This window comes from Phaethon lepturus, unplaced genomic scaffold (genome assembly GCF_000687285.1).
Source record: "Phaethon lepturus isolate BGI_N335 unplaced genomic scaffold, ASM68728v1 scaffold14786, whole genome shotgun sequence".
In the NCBI taxonomy this organism is placed as follows: domain Eukaryota; kingdom Metazoa; phylum Chordata; class Aves; order Phaethontiformes; family Phaethontidae; genus Phaethon; species Phaethon lepturus.
In genome coordinates, this window is record NW_010545720.1 from 1,576 (window position 1) to 21,929 (window position 20,354).

A 20,354-nucleotide genomic window follows, 5' to 3' on the forward strand; every position below is an offset into this window, starting at 1 on the left:
CTATCTTTTTAATATAAATTATTGTAAAGAAATTCAGTTCACTGTGCAGCCCTTAGGCTTATATTGCCTAAGGAACTGGTCTAATTTAACAGTAGTGCTAAACAGTACTGACTTAAAATATTTAAGAGAATCTCATTGGATATGTTTCTCTGTGAACAGCTTTATATTTAGTTTAAACTTGTTTCTACGCAAATTTTTAAATTATCAAGCAGGATTTTTTCAACATACAACTTTTTAAGTAAGCTAAATTAATCTTTGCATGAGATTTACCAATGGCCTGCATAACATAGAACAGGAAAATTCCATTAATTTTAAAAATTAGTAGAACGAAAATGTTATCTGTTTATCCTCAGTATTCTGTGGTTAATTATTTGCCACATAAAATAATACTTCCCCTTTCCAATTCTAAATGCACTCTTTTTGCACTTTTTTTTTTTTTTAACTTTGAGTATCAGACCCTGTTTATCCAGGTCCGATTAAGCCGGAGAACACAAGGATCAAGGCCAGTTCTTAGACAACTATACTTTTTTGGCTTTATTAGAATGAGGAATGAGTGATTAAGTGATTAGGATCATAAAGGTGATATACTTTGCTTTAGGCACAAGAGTTGCTATTACTTTTAATATTTGATGTAGGTATATAATTTTTCTGAATCAGAGATAAACTCCCTCCGTTTTTACTTTTTCCTGTTCCAACCTGATGTCTAAGTTCTGACAATACTGGTCTTTGCTCAGTTGCTCTTCTCCAGCCCCACTGAGATCTGTCAGTCCTTTTTTATAGATTATTTTAATAGGTTATTTTATAAGTTTTTATAGATGAGATTTCCCCTTTTAAGTGAGAGAAAACTTAAGTGGTAAAATGGCAATGTGTGTGACAAAGAGGTCCAAAATAATCTTTCCCCTTTCATCAGGGAGTTAATGTCTTCAAGTGAGTTGCTGTAGGAGTAATCCCCTAGGTGACACTTAAGAGACTTCATAAACAGCTGAAAATTAAAAACACTTAAACTCAGTTTCTTTGTTGATGGTTTGTGTATTATCTGTTGTTTGGTATAATTTCATTTAATTTTCTCTGCTTCAGGATATGTTCTGGATTCCTTGGAGCATTTTTTGTTTATCTCAATCGCCAAGTAGTCCTATGCATCCGGCGTCATACAACTCTGAGCCAGTTTCTCACCAAATAGTGAGTGCCTTTGAAGATCTGGTCTCTTTAGGGACCAGATTTTTATAGCCTACTGATATTGGATAGTAACCAATGCTTTCTGGAAGCTAGGAGAACTATTTTAAGTGTAAGATAGTAAAAATATAAGAAACCGAAATTCTATGAGAATAAGATATATGCAAACATCAAGGGAATTTGTTCTGAGCTGGATTTTCTTCTTGATAAGCCCAAATAGTTTCAGATAGCTTCTTGATTTAGAGGGGACACTCTGTAATATTCATTAAGAGGACAAGTGAAACTACTGATTGGACAGAAAATGTTTTAAATTAGAAAATCAATGATCATGCTTCTTAAGATCATGCTGCTTCTGATTATCTTTTTAGAATCTATAAAAATATAAATTCAAGATCATTTATATTTAAGAATTAAATATACCAAATCTAACTGTCTTTAAAATCTAATTTTTTTTAATATCAAAATGTAGGCAAAAATTTAAAGAATGTGCTGCAGTATTGCAATTACTGCATACTTACGAACCAAAAGCTGAAACTGATAGTAACCAAAAGGTATGAATTGCAGCGTGGAAGAGAAATGCGGAACAAAATTAAAATCTTAGCAATAAAGGTTTTACAGGACACTTGAAGATACTTTTTTCCCTCTCTAATAAACTTAGAAACTCCACAGTTACAACCTGAAGAATACAAAGTGGCTAACTGTAAATGTCTTCAGTCTCTTTGCAGAAGAAATCTGTTGTTATGAGAAAATTTTTTAAGTTGAGAGGTGTGGAGGACCTACATTTCTTAGCAAGTTGCAGATTTGAGCAGAAGAAAACTACTAGTTAAAAAGAAGTTCAAACTAACTTCATTTATTATGTGGAAGAAAAATGGTCTTTCTTCTTTATGTAGCATTACCCACAAGCACCAGCAAAGCCATCAAAACAAAGTTAATAGAGAAGTGGAGCAAAACCTGAAAAGTGGGAGTTTACTTTAAACTTTTGACTAATTTCTCAGAATTTTGTAGGTTCTTAGACTAAAAGAAATTAAAGGTTATGTTTTGCCTTCCTGAATACCACAGCATCTCAGCCAGAACTACCTGTAGGGAACACAGTAATTTGTCAAGGGAAGCCAGACAGCATTAGTCCAGCATGCAGAGGCAGCCTAGACTCATGTTGTCTTAGTGTCCATGAAGTGTCACAGTGTGCCCAGAAACCCATCCAGGGACTGGACACAGCAGCAGGAAAACATAGATGGCTTCAGCTTGCTGTCCAGCTATGCCCCATTGGCCCAGCACAGCTAGACCCACTAGCCACCAAGGACACCATCCCAAAAATTGTGATCATCAGCAATTCAATGGAAAGAAAAGCATTTTTTTTTCTTAAGAATTAATGCAGTGGAGGATGCATGCAGAAATGTATGAAAAAAACCCTACATTTAAATACACTAGGACAGGATACATTGCATGTGGGGTGAAGAGGGAAGACTGGCATAATCAGGACAAATGGAGGACGTGTTGGCTTTTGACAATAGGTCAACATATCATTGTAAATACACATCCCTCCCTGTGTATTCAAGTCTGTGCATTTTGTACATATCTCACTCCATTCCTCCCGTTACATTATTTCTGATGGGAAAAATGGCTTGGCTGACACTTGAAATATCTGAATGATGATGATCAGTGGAGCAGGGCATTGAATTGCCAGTAATGGAACTCCAAAGCAATGGATACAGGTATAACAGAGAGCTTTCACAGAAATAGCTTTCATAGTCCTGAATTGATAGTGCTACAAGGAAAGAATATGAGGTTATATTTTAATAAACTTTTCTATCTTTTCAGCCGCCTCATATACCCTGGGGTTATAACCTTTCTTATAGCAACTGTGACCTTTCCTCCAGGATTTGGGCAGTTTATGGCAGGAGAGGTGAGTGGGGATGTGTATTTGCATTTCTGTGCAGTTCTGCAGAACGGTCTCCCCTTACCCTGTGCCCCAATGAACCATAAGGTTTTATGTCATGGAAAGGGGAAGAAAGATTTGGGAGGAGTTTGGACTGAGGAGTGACTATATTCTGAGACTTAGGATCTCTGCTGTCTCCTTCATACAAAACTTGGAAAAGGTCCACTCTCCTAAGCAAGTAATATGGAAGATATTACCCCATGTGTGAAAGTAGTTATCCTTTCATCTGTTCAGGTAATGTACCATCTCTCTTCCTGAAGATCAAAAATGTGAATTAAGTCTCATAATCATGAGTTACTGAAGTAAAAATCTACTCCACTTTCTTGGAACAGAGGTAGAATATTTAGCCCATCTAATCTCATGGCTCATGCCTGGGTTTTTTTTGTCGTTTAGTTAATGCCACGGGAAGCCATCAGCTCTCTCTTTGATAACTATACCTGGGCAAAGTACACCGGGGACCCTCAGATCCTAGGGAAATCTGCTGCCTGGATCCATCCCAAAGTCAGTGTCTTCATCATCATCCTGCTTTTCTTCCTCATGAAGGTAGGAAACCCAGCTCACTATAACCCTTCCCCACTCAGAGTGAATGTTCTTGATTATTTGTAGAATACTTTGTGAACTGCCAGTGAGGACTTGCTGGGTATTGAATGAAGCACTACAACTGAAATGGGGTCTTATATCTTTTGAAGTGATTTTTGACCACCTTGCATGCAAGATTACCAAAATTATTAGGGAATACTTTTCTGGCCTTAATATAGTGACCTTCTTCACTGCTCCCTAGGTCATCTTCCTCATGCAACCTGCTGAATGACCTTCAGTACCCATTCTGTAAAAGTTGGTAGGGAGGACTACCTCAGGAAAGATTTCTCAAGTTCCAGAAAAATAAGTAATTGAATAAAAAGCTCTCAGAGAATTTATATTTGGTCTAAATAAAGTCTGATAGACTCTCCTTGATATTCCTGACTACAGAAAGATGACTAAAAAGAACATGCAAGCACAATCTATAGTTGCGTGAGGCTCAAGGATTTGTTAGCAGTACTGTAACTTGATGGAGAAATGCAACTGAACAGTTTTGCTCACTTCCCAGAAAGCAACAGCAGATTAAATGTTCTGAGCTGACATGGTCTGAGGAAGTTGTAACTCCAGCCTCTGAAAGGATCGGCTGTGTAACTACTGATACATGACAGGGCAAGAGAAGAGATTTGAAGGAAGAAAACATTATATTCCAGTCTTCAAAATACAAGTAGCAAGAAAGAATTTTTCCTTGGGGGGGAAGATAAAAGGGTAAAAAAAGGTAAAAATATCATAGAAATGGCGATTTGTTGTTGTTGTTGTTGCAAAGGAGCAAAAGAGCTGAGGCCAGCTTGCAATATCAGTTGAACATTTCATTTGATCAGGAATGGACATCAGTGACTGATTGACACAGCTGATTCCACCTACAGGAAAAAACACTGTATCCAATTTCTGACAGACAGTTAAGGGTTCTGCTTCTGTGATAATTCTGATTACAGTGTACCAAGCAGAGAAGGACTCATTTACTTGAATAAAAGAGGGTGGTGTCCTGAGTCCATCTGTTCTCCTTTGGAAGAGTTGTATCCTCAGACACGAGATTCATTGGCTTTGTCCCATTAACTAAAAGCTTTCTCAATATACTAGGTAACTGCTCCAAGCAGTTTATTTTCATCTGGATATATTCAGAATTGGGGTAGACCACATAAAAAAGAAACTGTTGTTTCAACTCTGGGCAAAGACTTGGCCTGATTCTCCACTGCACTATAGTCCCAATTCTCAGCTGTACTGGGGCCTGGGTTCAGTACTGCAAAGAGAGTGCTTTATTTCACAGTACTCCACTTCTGTAGCTTGCTAGCCTCTGTAGCCAGCCAGGAACTTCTCCTCTGGAATATTCAAATAGCTTATGGAAGGAAGAACAACAGCCAGTTGCCAGTATCAAATTGATGGTCTAACCCATTGTCACAGCATGTTCCTCTACCATGGGCTGAGAGATGCTGTTCTGCTGGCTCTTTGTTACCTTTGTAGAGGGCTTTCCTAAATGGAAGGCCACATCCTGGCTTCATTTTCCCTTTTGTGTTGACCATTCTATGAGAGTTACAGTGGAAAACCTGTCTTGGGTGGATTTCCTCTCACCAAACTGACTGATGAGTATCTCATCTACAGCTGCAACAATGTCTGCAGAGGCATCACCTCCTCAAAGGTGGTGAATCCACCTTGAACAGGAAGGATTTGCCCACTCTGAGGAGACTATGGTCCTGAAATACCTGGAAGTATTGCTTTTGATGTGCTGGACCATGGTTGTCTCTCTCCTATGGATGATACTGCTGCAGCAAGGGATATTTTGCCAGTACAATTCTTTGTACAAGATTTTGAAACATCAGCATTCTCTGTGTTTCCCTCAACTGTCGAAATCTCTTGTCATATTGCCTGAGAAAGTCTGAGCATATTGGCCTTTGAGGTATTTGTAAGATTAGGCTGTTGCATCCAGAAGAAGTCTATGTGTGCTGGTCTAAGCATTTGAATTGGTCTTAGCAGTACCAGGATAGATTTAATCATTTTTCCCAATGTAGCGATAGGGCAAAAGGCAACAGACAGAAGCTATAATAAAGGCAATTCATGACAACTGCACTTCAGGAAAAAATTATCCCTGGAGTGTGGGTCAAGCAGTGGCACAAATGCCCAGAAAAACTGAGGAATCTCCACCTTTTAAGATGCTCAGAACTCACATGGACAAGGCCCTGAGCAACCTGATCGAACTTAGGACTTCTGGGAGCAGGAAATTGTGGAAGAGGCCTCCAGAGTTGCCTTCACACTGAAACCTTCCTGAGTCTGTGAAATTTTGACAACCTTGTTCTATGAAAGCTAAGTGTTTGGAGCAGTAGGAAATCTCAACTTCTGAGGTCCAAGGCAAAGGAGTTCTCATGTTCATCCAGCCCCTTGGTGATTCAGCTTCCCTGCCATCACAGCAGTTGCCCGGAGGTCCTCTGCATCAGTGTTGGTGTGTCGCCAGAGTTCCTCTAGCTCCCCTTCACACCCTACAGCCCATTTACCCTTCATTTTCTGGCTGAACTGCCAGATCCCTCAGGACAGGGATCACAGGATTCACAGGCTGTACAGCAGAGTGTGTCTGCAGGAAATGCTATTGCTGCTCAGTAACAATTGCACCCTATACCTCTGTTCTAGTTCTGGATGTCTGTCATTGCTACCACGATGCCAATCCCTTGTGGAGGCTTCATGCCTGTTTTTGTTCTAGGTGAGTTTCAATTTTGTGTTGCAGCACATAGGTCTGCCAGGTGGAGAGGAGAAGAGAGACATTGCATACATACCCAGTAGGTTTCTTCTAGTGGGTGAGGAGTCATCCCTTGATGTCTACAAGAAGCTTGGTTAAAGTCTATATACCAGCCTCTGAGTATCTGCTTTTATCATTTTCCCACTTCCTAAATCCAAATGCTGAGGAGGAAATCCCTGTCCTTTTACATAAGGAAAGGCAAACTGTGGGGAGGCATGCTGAGCCATGGCCTTCTAATTTTTCTGCCTCTTTACCTACAGAGAAACTCTTATCCTACAATTAGTAGTAGTTGCGCCTTTCACCCTTGAAGGCTGACTAGAAGAGATAACCTCAAAACTAGTACCTGCAATGTAATCTACCAATTACTTATTCATTTCTTCTGACTGAAATATGGTGACAAACAAGAGTTTATTGGTTTTTAATTGGTTTTAGTTCCAAGACCAAAATACAAAAATAATATAATGCTAACGTTAAGAAAGAGAGGCTATGTTAGACTAAAGTGTACATGCTCATGAAGTTCAGCATTAAGTATCTACAGCTCTTAAATGAAATGGTGTTGCGCTAAGAACCTCTGGGTTCTGGCAGGCAGCAACTGAACATGAGTCAGTAGAATGCCCTTGCAGTGATGAAGGCTAACCACAAAAAAGGTTGTATTAGGAAAAGCCTAGCCAGCAAGGCAAAGAAATTGATTATTTCACTCCATTGAGCATTTTGAACAAATTCTGGAATATTGTGCCATTCTATGTCCACCAATATAAGAGATTTTGACAAAGTGCAATGAGTCCAGTGGAGGCCACTGAGATTGTAGAGGAGCTGGGGCACAAAACAAGCAAGAAGAGCCTGAGGAAGTTGGGCTTGATCAGCCTGCAGAAGAGAAGGCCAAGGGATCTAACTGTGGCCTTCATCACCTAATGCAGCAGGGAATAGAGAGGATAGAAAGACTCCTCTTAGAGACACACAGTAAATAGGAGGTAAAGGCACAAGTTGCAACACGGCAAAATTCTGATGAGACATAGAAAAAAATTGTTTCCTTCATTAAGGTGCTCAGTAAGTCTGGACAATCTCCATCCTTGCAGACTTTCAAAGCTTGTCTGGACAAGGCCCTGAGTGACTTGGTCTCACTTTGATATTAGCCCTGTTGTGAGCAGGGGTCAGAACAAGACCTCCAAAAATCCCTTCCCACCTAAATTCTTCTGTAAGCTGTGATTCTAGTGTTTGGATATTCATAGAATGAGTGTGTGAAGGGCCTCAACTGTGATCTGGACTGACATTTTATATATTCTGAAAATATTTCCTCCTACATGGGAATCACAAATACCACCGTGCCTGGTGTGCTTAAGTGAAAGAATAAGGGGGTCAACTGTATTTACATATCTTAATACCTTTTTGTCCTCTTGGAGTCTAACTTCTACATTTTGTAACTGAGAACTACTCTTTAATCATAGTGTCATTTTAATGTAAATTTTTATTTTGTTTCTGTTAGAAAATACTCAAGTGATTGCCCAGCATAACTGCACAGCAGAGACTGGGTGTTCCTTAGATGTTAATTCCATAATTGTCAGTGATATTTTCCAGGTGCTGCATTTGGGCGTCTTATTGGGGAAATCATGGCATCACTTTTTCCCAATGGGATCCTCTTTGATGGTATTGTTTATCAAATCTTACCTGGAGGGTATGCTGTCATTGGTGAGTCTCCATGCCTTTCTTTTTTCTTCATCTGGTCCCATCCCCATGACTTTCCTTGTTGACATGACATGCTGTTTCTATATGACAGTCGTCTTCTCTCCCTATTCCTTTTCCCCCTGCCTGGGAAAGGTGCAGCAGCTCTGACAGGAGCAGTGAGCCACACTGTCTCCACTGCTGTTATCTGCTTCGAGCTGACAGGTCAGATCTCTCACATTCTACCCATGATGGTGGCTGTCATTCTTGCCAACATGGTGGCCCAGAGTCTGCAGCCCAGCCTCTATGATAGCATCATCCAGGTGAAGAAGTTGCCCTACCTGCCAGACCTCGGCTGGAATCACATAAGGTACAGTAGTAAAACAGAGGTGGAGGTGGAGAGTGGCAAAAAAATAAAGCAGAAGACCATGATATCACGGGACAATAAAAGGTCATGAAAGGGTGATAGTACTACAAAGAAAATAAAAAGACAGAATAGACCTGGAGCAAGAAAAAACAGGTGTCGGAGTAGAATTAGGGTTCATACACAGAAATTCAGAAAAGTCCTCTTCTTTTTTTTCACTTAAAGCACAGGTTTGAATAATCTGCAATGTTACTGAAATTGTATTAATATTACCAAACTGCTTCAGTTTAAAAATTTAAAAATCCAGTCTCATTTTCCATTTTTTTCTGAATTCAGTGGGGTTTGGATTTTTTTCTCCACCAAATGTTTGAAATACCATTTTATTCTGATATTTTGCTTAAAACAAAATTCAGTTATTCATATACATTTCTTCCTCTCTCTAGTATATATAATATACATAGGTATGTATATATAAAACATCTATACATATATGTATATATATGTGTGTATTTTTATGGTGAGAGGTAATGGAGTAGAATACAGCTGTAATGAAGACCCAGTTAATCTGTGTTGATCCTTTCGGAAAGTCCTCTTTGGTTACTGTCACTGAAAATTATTTAGCAACTGCATTGAGAACACTTTTTAAATAAGTGGTCATTTATATATTTCTTTAAGGAATTTATCTGCTAGACATTTTTAATATGCTAACTCTTCACCTTATTGTCCATAAATTCACAGCAAATACAATATCTTTGTTGAGGACATTATGGTCCAAGATGTAAAATTCGTCTCTTCCAACTGTAAATACAGAGACTTGCAATCTCTACTCCAAAGCACCACTGTTAAGACTTTGCCTTTGGTGGACTCACCAGGTAAGCAATGTGGAGAAACTGGTCTTTCCTGCAAACATTCTCAGCCTAAAGAGCCAAAGAAACTAGCTTTTGAATTACATGCTGTGAAGGAGACAGTGTGACCCACTACATAAAAAATCATCCTAAAAATCTTCCAGTATGGATGATGTATGACAGAAGGCTGTTTCAGCTGGTCAAACAGGTAAGCTGGTGTGTGGGCAGTGAAGCAGATATAGCAGGTAAGGGAGGTGTGTGGAAAGTTTGTGGACTGAACTGTGACAACTCTTGCATGACTAAAGAGCCTGCTTCTGATGTGGTGCTGAGGAGCAGCACAAAGTCAGGGGTGGTGAGCTTCCCACAGCCCCACAGTGTATTAGCAGTAACTACCAGGGTTGGTCAATGACTCTTGTACAGCTCTAGATAGTATGAGTCTGAGCACTTTGAAGAAGTTGGAGGGAGGAAGGGGCAGTGTGGCAGTGTACATTCAAAACCTTGAAGCGGCTTAATGGCTTCTCTGCTCTGTGTTATGCAGAGACCATGATCCTTCTGGGGTCTGTAGAGCGATCTGAACTGCAGGCTCTCCTCCAGAGACATATAAGCCCGGAACGTCGACGGCTCCTCAACAGAGAAATGCAGCAGAAGCTGTCTGAGGCACCCTATGATGGGCACAGCAAGGGACCATGGGCAACTCTGCCAAAGCTAAAGCATGAATCTTTTGCTTATGTTGATGAGGATGAGGATACAGATGAGAAGGGAGAGGTGAGGGAGAGAAGTGGAGAGACTGCAACACAGAGACTGCTTAAGCAGCAGTAAGGCATTTGGAGAGGCTGAGAAAGAAATGACACAGGGTGGACTTTATTTTCTCTCTTCTCCATAACAGCTGCCTCGGCCCCCAAGTCTCAATTCCAGTTACCCAGAGGAGCCCAATGGCCCAACAAGTCCTCTTAAACAAATGCCTGAAACTTTGGAGCCACGGCAACTCCCAGGTATGGTAACTGGCATGCCTCAGCCACGTCCTAGCCAGCTTGTGGAAGCTTTCATGCTAACTGTGTGTACATGCCTATGTGAGGTGCTGATTTCCCAGAGACTGAGAGAAGGAGGTTTTTCTGCTGTTCCAGTATTAAAGGTACTTTGTTAATGCACCTCAACGTCAGTGTAACGTACCTGGAAATATCTTCTGTTTGTGATCCCTCAGAGTGCATTACAAAAGTAAGGCCCACTCAGGCTGCTCTCTCTCTCTCTCTCTCTCTCTCTCTCAGTATTACCCACTCCATCCTTTGCAATAACATCTCCTCGGACATTTTCTGGAGAGTCTGCATGGAAGGGCTCCATCTCTTGCCTCTTTCACCCCATTAATGAATTCCCCTGGGAAAAGCAGCCTGAGAGCTAAGCATCTGTACTTGTTTTTTGAGTAGCTTAGGCTGTTGCTCAGCCATCTCCAAAACTGAATAGCTCCTCCCTTGGACATGCATCTGTCTGGTTCAGATACATTAATATGATGGATAAATACATCCCCATCCCTGGAAACATTCAAGATCAGGTTGGATGAGGTTCTGAGCAACCTGATCTAGTTGAAGATGTCCCTGCTCACTGCAGGGGAATTGGACTAGATGACCTTTAAAAAGGTCCTTTCCAACACAAAGATTCTGTGATTCCATGATTCTATGCATTGTGATCTTTGTGTGCCACCTGAGCTTATATTAGCTCTGCTTCCAAGACTGGACTCATACCTCATTTCTGATTCATATATCATGTATATTTGATGCAGGATGGTGGGCGTTTTCTTCCCTTTATGTGTCTTGAAATATGCAAAGAGTGAGTAAGCTCAGAAGTGTAGCCCAATCTTGAGAATGAATACAGAGGATAGGGCTCTGGATCATGCTTTTAGGCACCCAAAGGTTAGCATGTAATATAGCATATAGCACATTCTGGTTCCTTAACACCACTCATGTATAACTGAACCTCTAAGGCATAGGAAAATCCACTTTATGTTTCCAGGCCAGTAGAGTGGTGGGACAGCCATCTACCTTCCTTACCAAATCAGAAAAAGAATCACATCAAAACAAGAACAGCGTGTGAGACGTTTTACATGAAGCTAGTACTGAGTGATCCAGGAGTGACAAGAGGAAGAGGAGCAGGGGTGACTTCATGAGGCTTTCCCTGACATAATTTTTAGTTTGGCTCCTCTCTGTCATTGCTTCTGACCAACCTACTTCCACAGCCTTGTTTACTTCACAACAGCACCAAACCCTATGTCCCCTTCTTTGCTAATTCCTGACTGCCCTGCCTGGGAAAATTCTGCAGTCTTTTTCATTCCCACTATTACACTGCTGGCACAACCCATGGCCTCCTCACCCCGTTGTACTTGTCACATTCAGGCTGTTGATATGTTTTGTCTTTGAAGAAATTTCCAAATTCTCACCTCTCCTTTCCACAGTCCTCGTCCAAACCACTGCAGAAACCTCTAGTCACAGCAGTTTATCCTCATATCAGACTGTTTGCTGTGTTAGTAGTCTTGCTTCTGGTTCTGTTTTGTTTTTTTCATTCAGGGACACTGATGTATGAATACTATCTGCAACGGCGATTTTGTAATGGTTTGTTTCCTCCCCTTGAGGAAAAGATATTGCATGGGAATATTTATTCTGGCATGTCCCAGACACCATCTTACAAATTGAATGCTAGACTGTGACTGGCTCAGCCCTGTCATATACCATCTACTATGTCCCTTATATTATTTCCAAGCCTGCCTTGGGCAAGAAAATGGGCATGGGGCTTTGTATTTTTGTCTCTCACTTGTTCTTCTCTCTTATCCATGTGTTTGTTTTCATCCTTCAGGCAATTTCAGGAGTTTGAGGCAACTGATACAGCAGCTCTTGTGCGATTACAATCATCCACTTGAAACAGAGAATGCCATCCAGGTTAGGGATACGGAGAGCCTAATAGTACCCTGAAGAGGGAAGGGAATGCAATGGAAATAGAACCTACTACTCAGAGCCATTCAGCATTTGGCCAAAGCATGGACAGGCTTATGGTCCTGAAATCTGACAGCATCAGTGGGGATGTCCCTCCAAGAAGAAAGTGTGTGATTACTTTAAAGGAGTGTGCATCTTCCTAAAGAGCCATCTGTGGCTCAGGTGTCAAGACTACCATCATGACTGAGTGTGGGCATCTTTTTCTCAGTGAATAATTTAATGTTATTTGGCTAACCTGGAATAAAGTGCAGTTCTATTCCATTTGGCAAACAGTTTTTGACAGATAAAAATAATGCTTTTTCTTTGTGCCATGTTAGATGCCCTTGGGTGGATGTTGGTGGATATCATACATACGGGAGACTGATCCACTCTAGGGCAGTGGCTGGACCCCATGTGGGATATCTAAGAACATCTAAAGCGGTACTAGATGATCATGTTTAGGCAAGCGAATTGCTCCACCAGCATTCCATAGTCTATCATTGGCAAGGGAAGCACAGCAAATACAGATTACACCTTATAAAGTGTAAGTATAAAGAAAATCTAAACACTCAGTAATACACTATTTGGAAGAAAAAGGGGACCACATGAGGTGAAGAGGCTGTGCAAATTTTTCCTTTCTGTACTCTGTGAAACTGCATGTTCTTTGTCTGTCCTGAACAGTGTTTTCTCCTACAGGAGCCAGTGGAATTCATTGACACAATGAGGCCAGAAGAGGTAAGACCAGGTGCAGAAAAGGAGTGGAGTTCATTTTTTACACAAATGAACTATTACCTTGCAATGACAAGGGGAAGATGCACTCAGAAAGGAAAGCTAAGATGTTCACTCCCTCTTTAAGTAAGAAGGAGCAAAACCTCACCCCCTCAGGAAACCTCTGAGGTACCATAACTGCTCTGTTTCGATAGGGACTTGACATCTGGCAGAAAAGGGATGGGAAATCTGAGGGGTGTGGTATAATGGGCAAGATGAATGATCTACAGAGGCAGGAAGAAGCATTACAGGAGAATGGGACTAGTTTGGGTGCACAAAGACAGCAACACTGCTCATTACTGTAAGAGTGATTCCTCTTCTTTCTTCTGTCAGATAGATGCTTGGGAACAGGAGGAGCTGAACAAGAATGTGTGCTTTGACAGCTGCCGCATAGACCCTTCCCCTTTCCAACTGGTGGAGAGAACTTCCCTGCACAAGGTGGGTGCAGATGTCTCTCTGAGGCACACACTGTTTTTCTCCACCCTATCTATCATTGCAATTCTAGTCTATGACTTATTTCTTCTCCTTGTCTTCACCTACAACTACTATCACCAGCTACTTCCACATCCAGTAGATGTCAGTTTGTTCCTATAACCTTCTCTGTGTACCTCCAACCTCCTGCAAAATGAAAAGTTACATGATAAGAAGTCTGAGTACATTTATTAAAATAGATTTTGGACACTACATAGGATTTTCCAGCCACATTAAACAGAAACACTGTATGCCTTGCTGCTGGGGGCATTACACTGAGATTTACACTCTGCTTTGTCAATGTGCAGGATTGGAAAGAGTACCCCTGGATTTCTCAGGGGATCTGTCAGGGTGTAGAGTCTGCCTCAGTGCATGAGAAGAGTTACTTGAAACCACTCTATATCATAGGTTCTTCATTGAACAGAAGCATAAGAAAAGAGGAAGCTGAGTCATAGAACTTCTAAAGTTAGCACAGGATGACTAGGCATAAAAGCAATCATATACCAGGAGTAAGAGAGGACTGGGCTTTCACTCATTGGAAAGGGAAAGCAGTCTACTGAAGCAAAAGTGCACAGTGCATGTTTTTGTCAATACTCATTTAACATGAACGATCAGCACAAAATTAATTAATTAATTACTGTTATCAAAGGGGTAAGATCTCGGCCTTGAGCAAAATAAGAATAGGTTAGCATATACTTAAGATGAGTTTGGTGTTTTCTAAAGGGCCGGCTAAAGTAATTTGAAAACCACTATCATTTATCTTTGAGAATATCGGGGTTACAAGAAATTATACCTGAAGACTGAAAATGGGGAAAGTTTCATACCTCTCATAAAAAAGAGCAAATGAGAAACTCTGAAATAATAGACAAGATGACTTAACTTGGATGCACAAAAAATGCAGGAATAATCAAACTATCTGAAGTATGCATAGTTAGAGCTAAATGTGAGCTATTGACTGTGGCAACAATGTCACAGCTTGTCACAATCAAATTGTATTTAACCAGTCTGATTTTCTTTTATATTAGGGTAAAATGTCTTCTTCCTGAGAAATTAGATTTTCCGTAGTTTACACTTGAACATGACATTGAGTATCTCATGTGATGACAATAGAAAGGCAAACACCAGCTGTGAAAGAATGACTTCATGTAAGGCCACAGGTAAAGTCCAGCTAAAGCTCAGTTTAAAGAACTTGGAGGTTAGAAATACCCCACAGCTGAGCACTGAGAATGATGAAAGTTTTAGAAATCCTGATATATGAAGAACAGTAAAATAATGGGGTATATTTAGGCTGAAGAAAAGAAGACTGATAGCAGTGTGCTATCTGTCCTTTTAAGAAGGTTTTGTAAGGGAAAGGGAATAACTTGTTGTCAGTGTTCCCACTGCAATGGATAAGCAGCAACAAACTTAAGTTTTGACAGGAAATATTCTGGAACAGGAAAAAAATATTCTAGTGTTAAGGAAAGCACTGGAATAAATAACCTAAGCAGGTTCTGACTTTGCATAATACTACCTGATAGTTTAATTTCCAGCACCAAGATTAAATAGGATCTGCATAAGTCCCCAAATACCCAGGGTGTTGCATGTGAATCTCTGTTTGCCAGATGCAGGATGGGTGTGACCTTGAGGAATGTGCTCTCCATCAACACACTCCCAACTATGGCTGCACAGCAGAAGGACCAAAGGATAGTATTTGCTAGCTGCAAAAGGGGAAGGGAACAGGTAGTTTCTCACTGAGATGACTGCAGACTTGTGCACCTTTGTGATTCCCATTTCTAAACCCCAAATCCCAGCACTAGCAACAAGTATCATGTTACCAGTTTCCAAAGTCCCTGACACGGTCTTTTGTGGTTTTGCTCATAGACGCATACATTGTTCTCATTACTGGGCCTCAGCCATGCCTATGTAACCAGTATGGGGAAGCTGAGGGGAGTGTTGGCTTTGGAAGAGGTAAGTACAGATCCTTTCATCTCCTCCTAATCAACTGCAAATGTCCTGTGGATCATTGCAATAACTGGAGGATCCATCTAGGAATATATAAAACTGTGATAGCTACATTTTCATTCCAGTGTTGAATTCTGAGTCAACCCTTTGGAAGCCATGTAGAGGAATGGATGACTATTTCAGGGGAGGCAGCAGGTGTTATTTACAGGGATGTTAGATGGTTTGTCCTTTTCATGAACATAGGGCTCTTAACTGAGTGGCTATTACCTTCTCTTAAAGTGGTGTGGAATTTGTTATTTACCATGGAATTAAAAATTACACCAGTGTAAAAGATGATCTCCACAGGCCCCAGAGGTAGAGCTGTGACTGTGATCTATTTGTGATCTCTATTTGTGATCTGTTATGATGGAGAATAGATGAACTTCTGCTGGGTAGGACTGGGTTAGCCTCGCTTTCATCCATTTTTTCTGAACTTTTTCTCTTCTTATCATAGCTTCAGAAGGCAATAGAGGGCTCCACACGGTCTGGGGTTCGTCTCCGCCCACCCCTTGCCAGTTTCCGTGATACCAACCGGACTTCCATCAGCAGTGAGAAGGTCAGTCAGGCCACTCAGGTGTGGAGCCGGCAGGACAACTGCATGGTGGCTGCACAGCAAGCAGTGGACTTGGGCACAGAGAGCCCACTGCCTCCCTGCTCGCACTCCCCCCAGCTCTCGCACTTGCATGAAGAGGGGGAAGTCCTGTGCTCCACTTATGCCACTGATACTGAGTTGGAAGAGATGGAGCTGACAGGGCCAGTTGCTGAAAACATCTCAGACATCCTCAAGGACATAAGCCTACGTTCCACTGACCTGGATGAGGACGAAGATGAGGATGAGGATGTCCCCTTATAGCTGGTGTGAGGGGAGTAGTCCATCATCACTCTTCAGATGAGCCAGTCTTCTTGTGTTTGGTCCTCAAAGAGAAGCTTCTGGATGTTCTTTGCAACCCCACAGAGGATTGATACAGCTGGGAGAAGGGGCATCAGACTGACCCTTTCTTCTGCTGCTTCCTTTCTGTGCAAAGACTGTTAGGCTCTTGGACTATACGGGTGTGTGCAGGAGTCAGATGTGGAAAGCAAGGTGGCTAAGGGCAGGCTCATAATGCTTAGGCTTCTGCCATGTCCATGTAACATGGCAGAAGGGGTTGTAACAGGACATGAATACTGATGGACACAGTCAGGATGCTCTGGGTCAATCCACCACGTGGAAAGTGGAGAAGGAGCAGTCTTTCTCATTCTCCACTGGTGTCATACTTCCAGTCACACCTAGACTGTATGCATCAGTGTAAACACAGCCAGACCTCCAGCCTAGAAGCATATTGCTGCTTCTGACTACTATCCTGTCCGTGTTGCTGCAGGTCCTTCTTGCTAGCTCTTTTCTCACATCACCCCCAAACATTCCCATGTAGAACATTTTTCCTCTTTCTCAATTTTTACTCTGGGATTTTCCTGGATGGGGGTGCAGTTAGGAGCTTCTCCTGTGTTCTTTAGCTGAGCCGTGCCCTAAAAACAGGTGGGAGGAAAATATTCAGTCTATGTCTCATGTCTTGAATTCAGCCAGGGCTCTAAGAAAAGGTTTTCCTCCCTCTGGAAGGGAGGAAAGCCTCTTCGTTTTCCCATAATCTCTGGAATTTTTAAATAGAATGGGAAAATCTTAAGTGGGGGCATCCTCTGTGTTGGAGGGAGACGAGTAAAACAGCATGTATGCACCTGTATTTCAAGTATTTGTGTTTGTCTCTGAATCACTCTTCACAATTTTTACAAAGTTATAGTCTTAAAATATAACAACTCAAAAAATAATTATGGAGTGTTAGCAGGCTGCCAAAAAATACAGCAGAGGGAAGCCACATTTTCTACACTTTCAGAACAGTTTTCTCTCTGAAAACTCCTGCTCTCTTTCTTGGTAATTCTACCCTGCCTACTTTCCACGTATTTCTGCATACCTCGGATCTGAGAATTCCAGCTCTCACTTTTGCCAGCTTGTCTCCACTGTGACTAACAGCAGAGACCTCAACCCTTGTCTGCAGCATCCCTTTCTATTCCAGTTCAAAATCTGGAGCAGATCTTGATTTGTATCTTGCAAAAAGATGTTTTGTCAATTTGTGTCATGCATGCAAAACCTTAGCATCCAAAGATAAGACGCTGCTTTGTTTAACTCGCTGTCCTTGTAAGGTTTTCTCAGTAAATAGGCAAAATCAAATTCTGTGTATTCTGCAGCTGTCCTCTAACATTCTACGTCTCTAACATATTTTTAATCCCAGCACCCTGTTGGAAATGTTTCCACTTATCAGCAACAGAGGAGAAATCCACTTGCATGAAGAGGGGGAAGTCCTGTGCTCCACTTATGCCACTGATACTGAGTTGGAAGAGATGGAGCTGGCCAGTTGCTGAAAACATCTCAGACATCCTCAAGGACATAAGCCTACGTTCCACTGACCTGGATGAGGATGAAGATGAGGATGAGGATGTCCCCTTATAGCTGGTGTGAGGGGAGTAGTCCATCATCACTCTTCAGATGAGCCAGTCTTCTTGTGTTTGGTCCTCAAAGAGAAGCTTCTGGATGTTCTTTGCAACCCCACAGAGGGTTGAATATGTTCTTGGGTGTATTCTCCTGAATGTTGGGCGACATCCCCCTTCCTGATATTAGTAAAGCATTATGTACCTTAGAGCGACCAGTTTCACCTTAACAGGTGCTTTTCCTTAAGCTATCTCAGGAGCAAGTAAAAAATATGGTTACCTCTAACCCAGTCTCCCTAGGAAAATTCCCTCCTGGCTTTAATTCTAAGGATTGACCTTGCATCAATTCCTCTCCTATGATGCTCATGAGTAGGGGAGTCTATGACAAGCTTATAGTAGAGGGAAGTCTTCCCAGCTAGTCTTTTGAAGACGGAGAGATTTACTTTTGTTGTCTGGAATTCAGAGCCAGCAGCTCTGTATTGTCTTTGACACATGATCTCCCTCTATTATAAGCTAACTGGGGACAGCCTTTCAAAAATCTTCAGTCCTCTGAGGATTGCCCTTGTCCTTGTAAGAAGACAGTGGTGATGTGAGGGCAAGTCTCTTGCGCACACTGGCTGCTTGCCTCCACCAGAAGGTTGTGGCACCTTTCTGGCTGCCAGGCATTAGCACAAAACCTCCCTGCTACCTTTATGTCATCTTCCCCTGCTTGCAGAGAAGAGGCAACACAACTGCTATTTTTTCTCAGGGAACTGTGATAGTCCTTTAAATAAGCAGGAGAGAAAAGACATTCCTTTTAAAAAACCCATAAATGTGCGGTGAGTGGCAACACTCTGAGACGAAATCTGATCTGAGGGTCCACACACCCTCAGGAAGGACAAGTTTCTCCAAGTCAGCCCCAGACTTATTACTGGCAAGTACAGACTTATATTTTGCAGCTTAGCCAAATGCTTGCACTGAGACAGATGAGACAAGGAGAAACTTTGAGGCCGGAGTCAACACACCTCCCCTTCCACTCTCCCAAATACAGATATATGTTCTGCTCCAGTCCCACACTTCTCCTACAGTGTGTTACAGAAGAACTGGGATCTGACTGGCTGAGAAAGCAGATGGAAGTCTAAATCAAAACCAGAGAGTGTGTGAATCATGACAGACAGATTGTGAGCTGGGGGAGAGGAAGCTGGAACAAAAATGATGCACATGGAGAGGCTTGCAGAGCTCAAAGACACAAGCTAATCTGGAAATTTTCTTGAGGTTTGTTACCTGAGGGTACAAGAGCACACACATGTGTGCCCACACACGCACACACACGTTATCTCTCCATTTCTATTGCCTTTAGCAGTCCCAGAGCTAGCATGAGGAGCTGGACTGCTCTCTGTGGGGAAGCAGAAAGGTGGGTATTACTGCTGCTCTTTGGAGGCATTACTCAAGATCCATTACAGGTATGCCCCCACTCTTTGAGTGGAAGCAGCATTCATCTGCATCACTTTCTCACCTGGGAAAACGTATGCAAACATGAATGTGTATAGGGAGCCAGGAGGGGACAAAAAGCATACTGCAAAGATGGTTTGCAATGGCTGAAGATATTTCCACTTCCATTTTACCACTAAAATATTCACTGAGCTGATGCCAAGTACTTCAGTAGGTGTGAAATGTGCAGTAAACTGACACTGAACCTTTCTCAAGAGAAGTCTAAGCTTGCACCCTCTCAGACAATTCCAGCATGTCCCCTCAAAGTTTAAACTTGAAACCTTTGTCCAGCAAATGAAGCCACACTGACCTATCACTCTAAAACCTGTATCTCTCATCCTATCCAAGTAGCACGTACTGGGCTACCAACACACAAAAATCATTTTTTCCCCAAATCAAAATATCCCCATAAGCACTGAAGCTTTCTTATTCAGCTAGAAAGTCAAATCTCAGATCTGCACCCAAAAATCCAAGCACAAGCCTTGAGAAACAAGAAGCTCTGAGGCTGTTTTGAACCACAGAAGCTTGCTTTTCTCCTAAATAGCATGTGCAGTTGCTTAGAATAATTGCTTTGGGCAGAGATTCATGTCACTTGTCACTACTACTCAAAGCAGTAAAATAGAGCTGATCTTGTTCAACATTTTCAACTCCAAACACCCACTGAACTACATTTGGTACCCAACATATAAGGAAACGCTCTGATAAGAAGACAATAGTGAAAAATCCCATCACACCAGAAAATTTTGGGGAAACACAACCATCACCAAAAAACCTTAAAAAAATCCTTTGGCCTTGTATCTTCAAGATAAATGTGTCTTAATCACAACTAATTTCCAGTTTGCTGATATTCACTTAATGAAAGGAAGAAGTTATCTATTAGATTTTTAATCTATTTTAATCTATTAGATTAGACACCAAGTTGGGTGGCAGTGTTGATCTGCAGGAGGGGAGGAGGGCTCTGCAGAGGGATCTA

General features: G+C 41.6%; 1 protein-coding gene across 1 annotated transcript; it reads left to right on the forward strand.

Annotated features, from left to right (window-relative positions):
- Positions 1 to 1,077: 1,077 nt before the first annotated feature.
- LOC104622310 (chloride channel protein 1-like) lies at positions 1,078 to 16,307 on the forward strand (the record flags this gene model as incomplete). Its single annotated transcript, XM_010289050.1, is given in 16 exon segments — positions 1,078 to 1,179; positions 2,992 to 3,076; positions 3,503 to 3,652; positions 6,305 to 6,374; positions 7,986 to 8,096; positions 8,185 to 8,208; positions 8,211 to 8,439; positions 9,172 to 9,305; positions 9,817 to 10,043; positions 10,165 to 10,270; positions 10,354 to 10,410; positions 12,120 to 12,202; positions 12,932 to 12,970; positions 13,337 to 13,441; positions 15,335 to 15,421; positions 15,909 to 16,307. Coding segments are annotated over 16 exon segments (2,008 nt in total), but the record flags the coding sequence as incomplete, so codon positions are not given.
- Between the last annotated feature and the right edge of the window lie 4,047 nt (positions 16,308 to 20,354).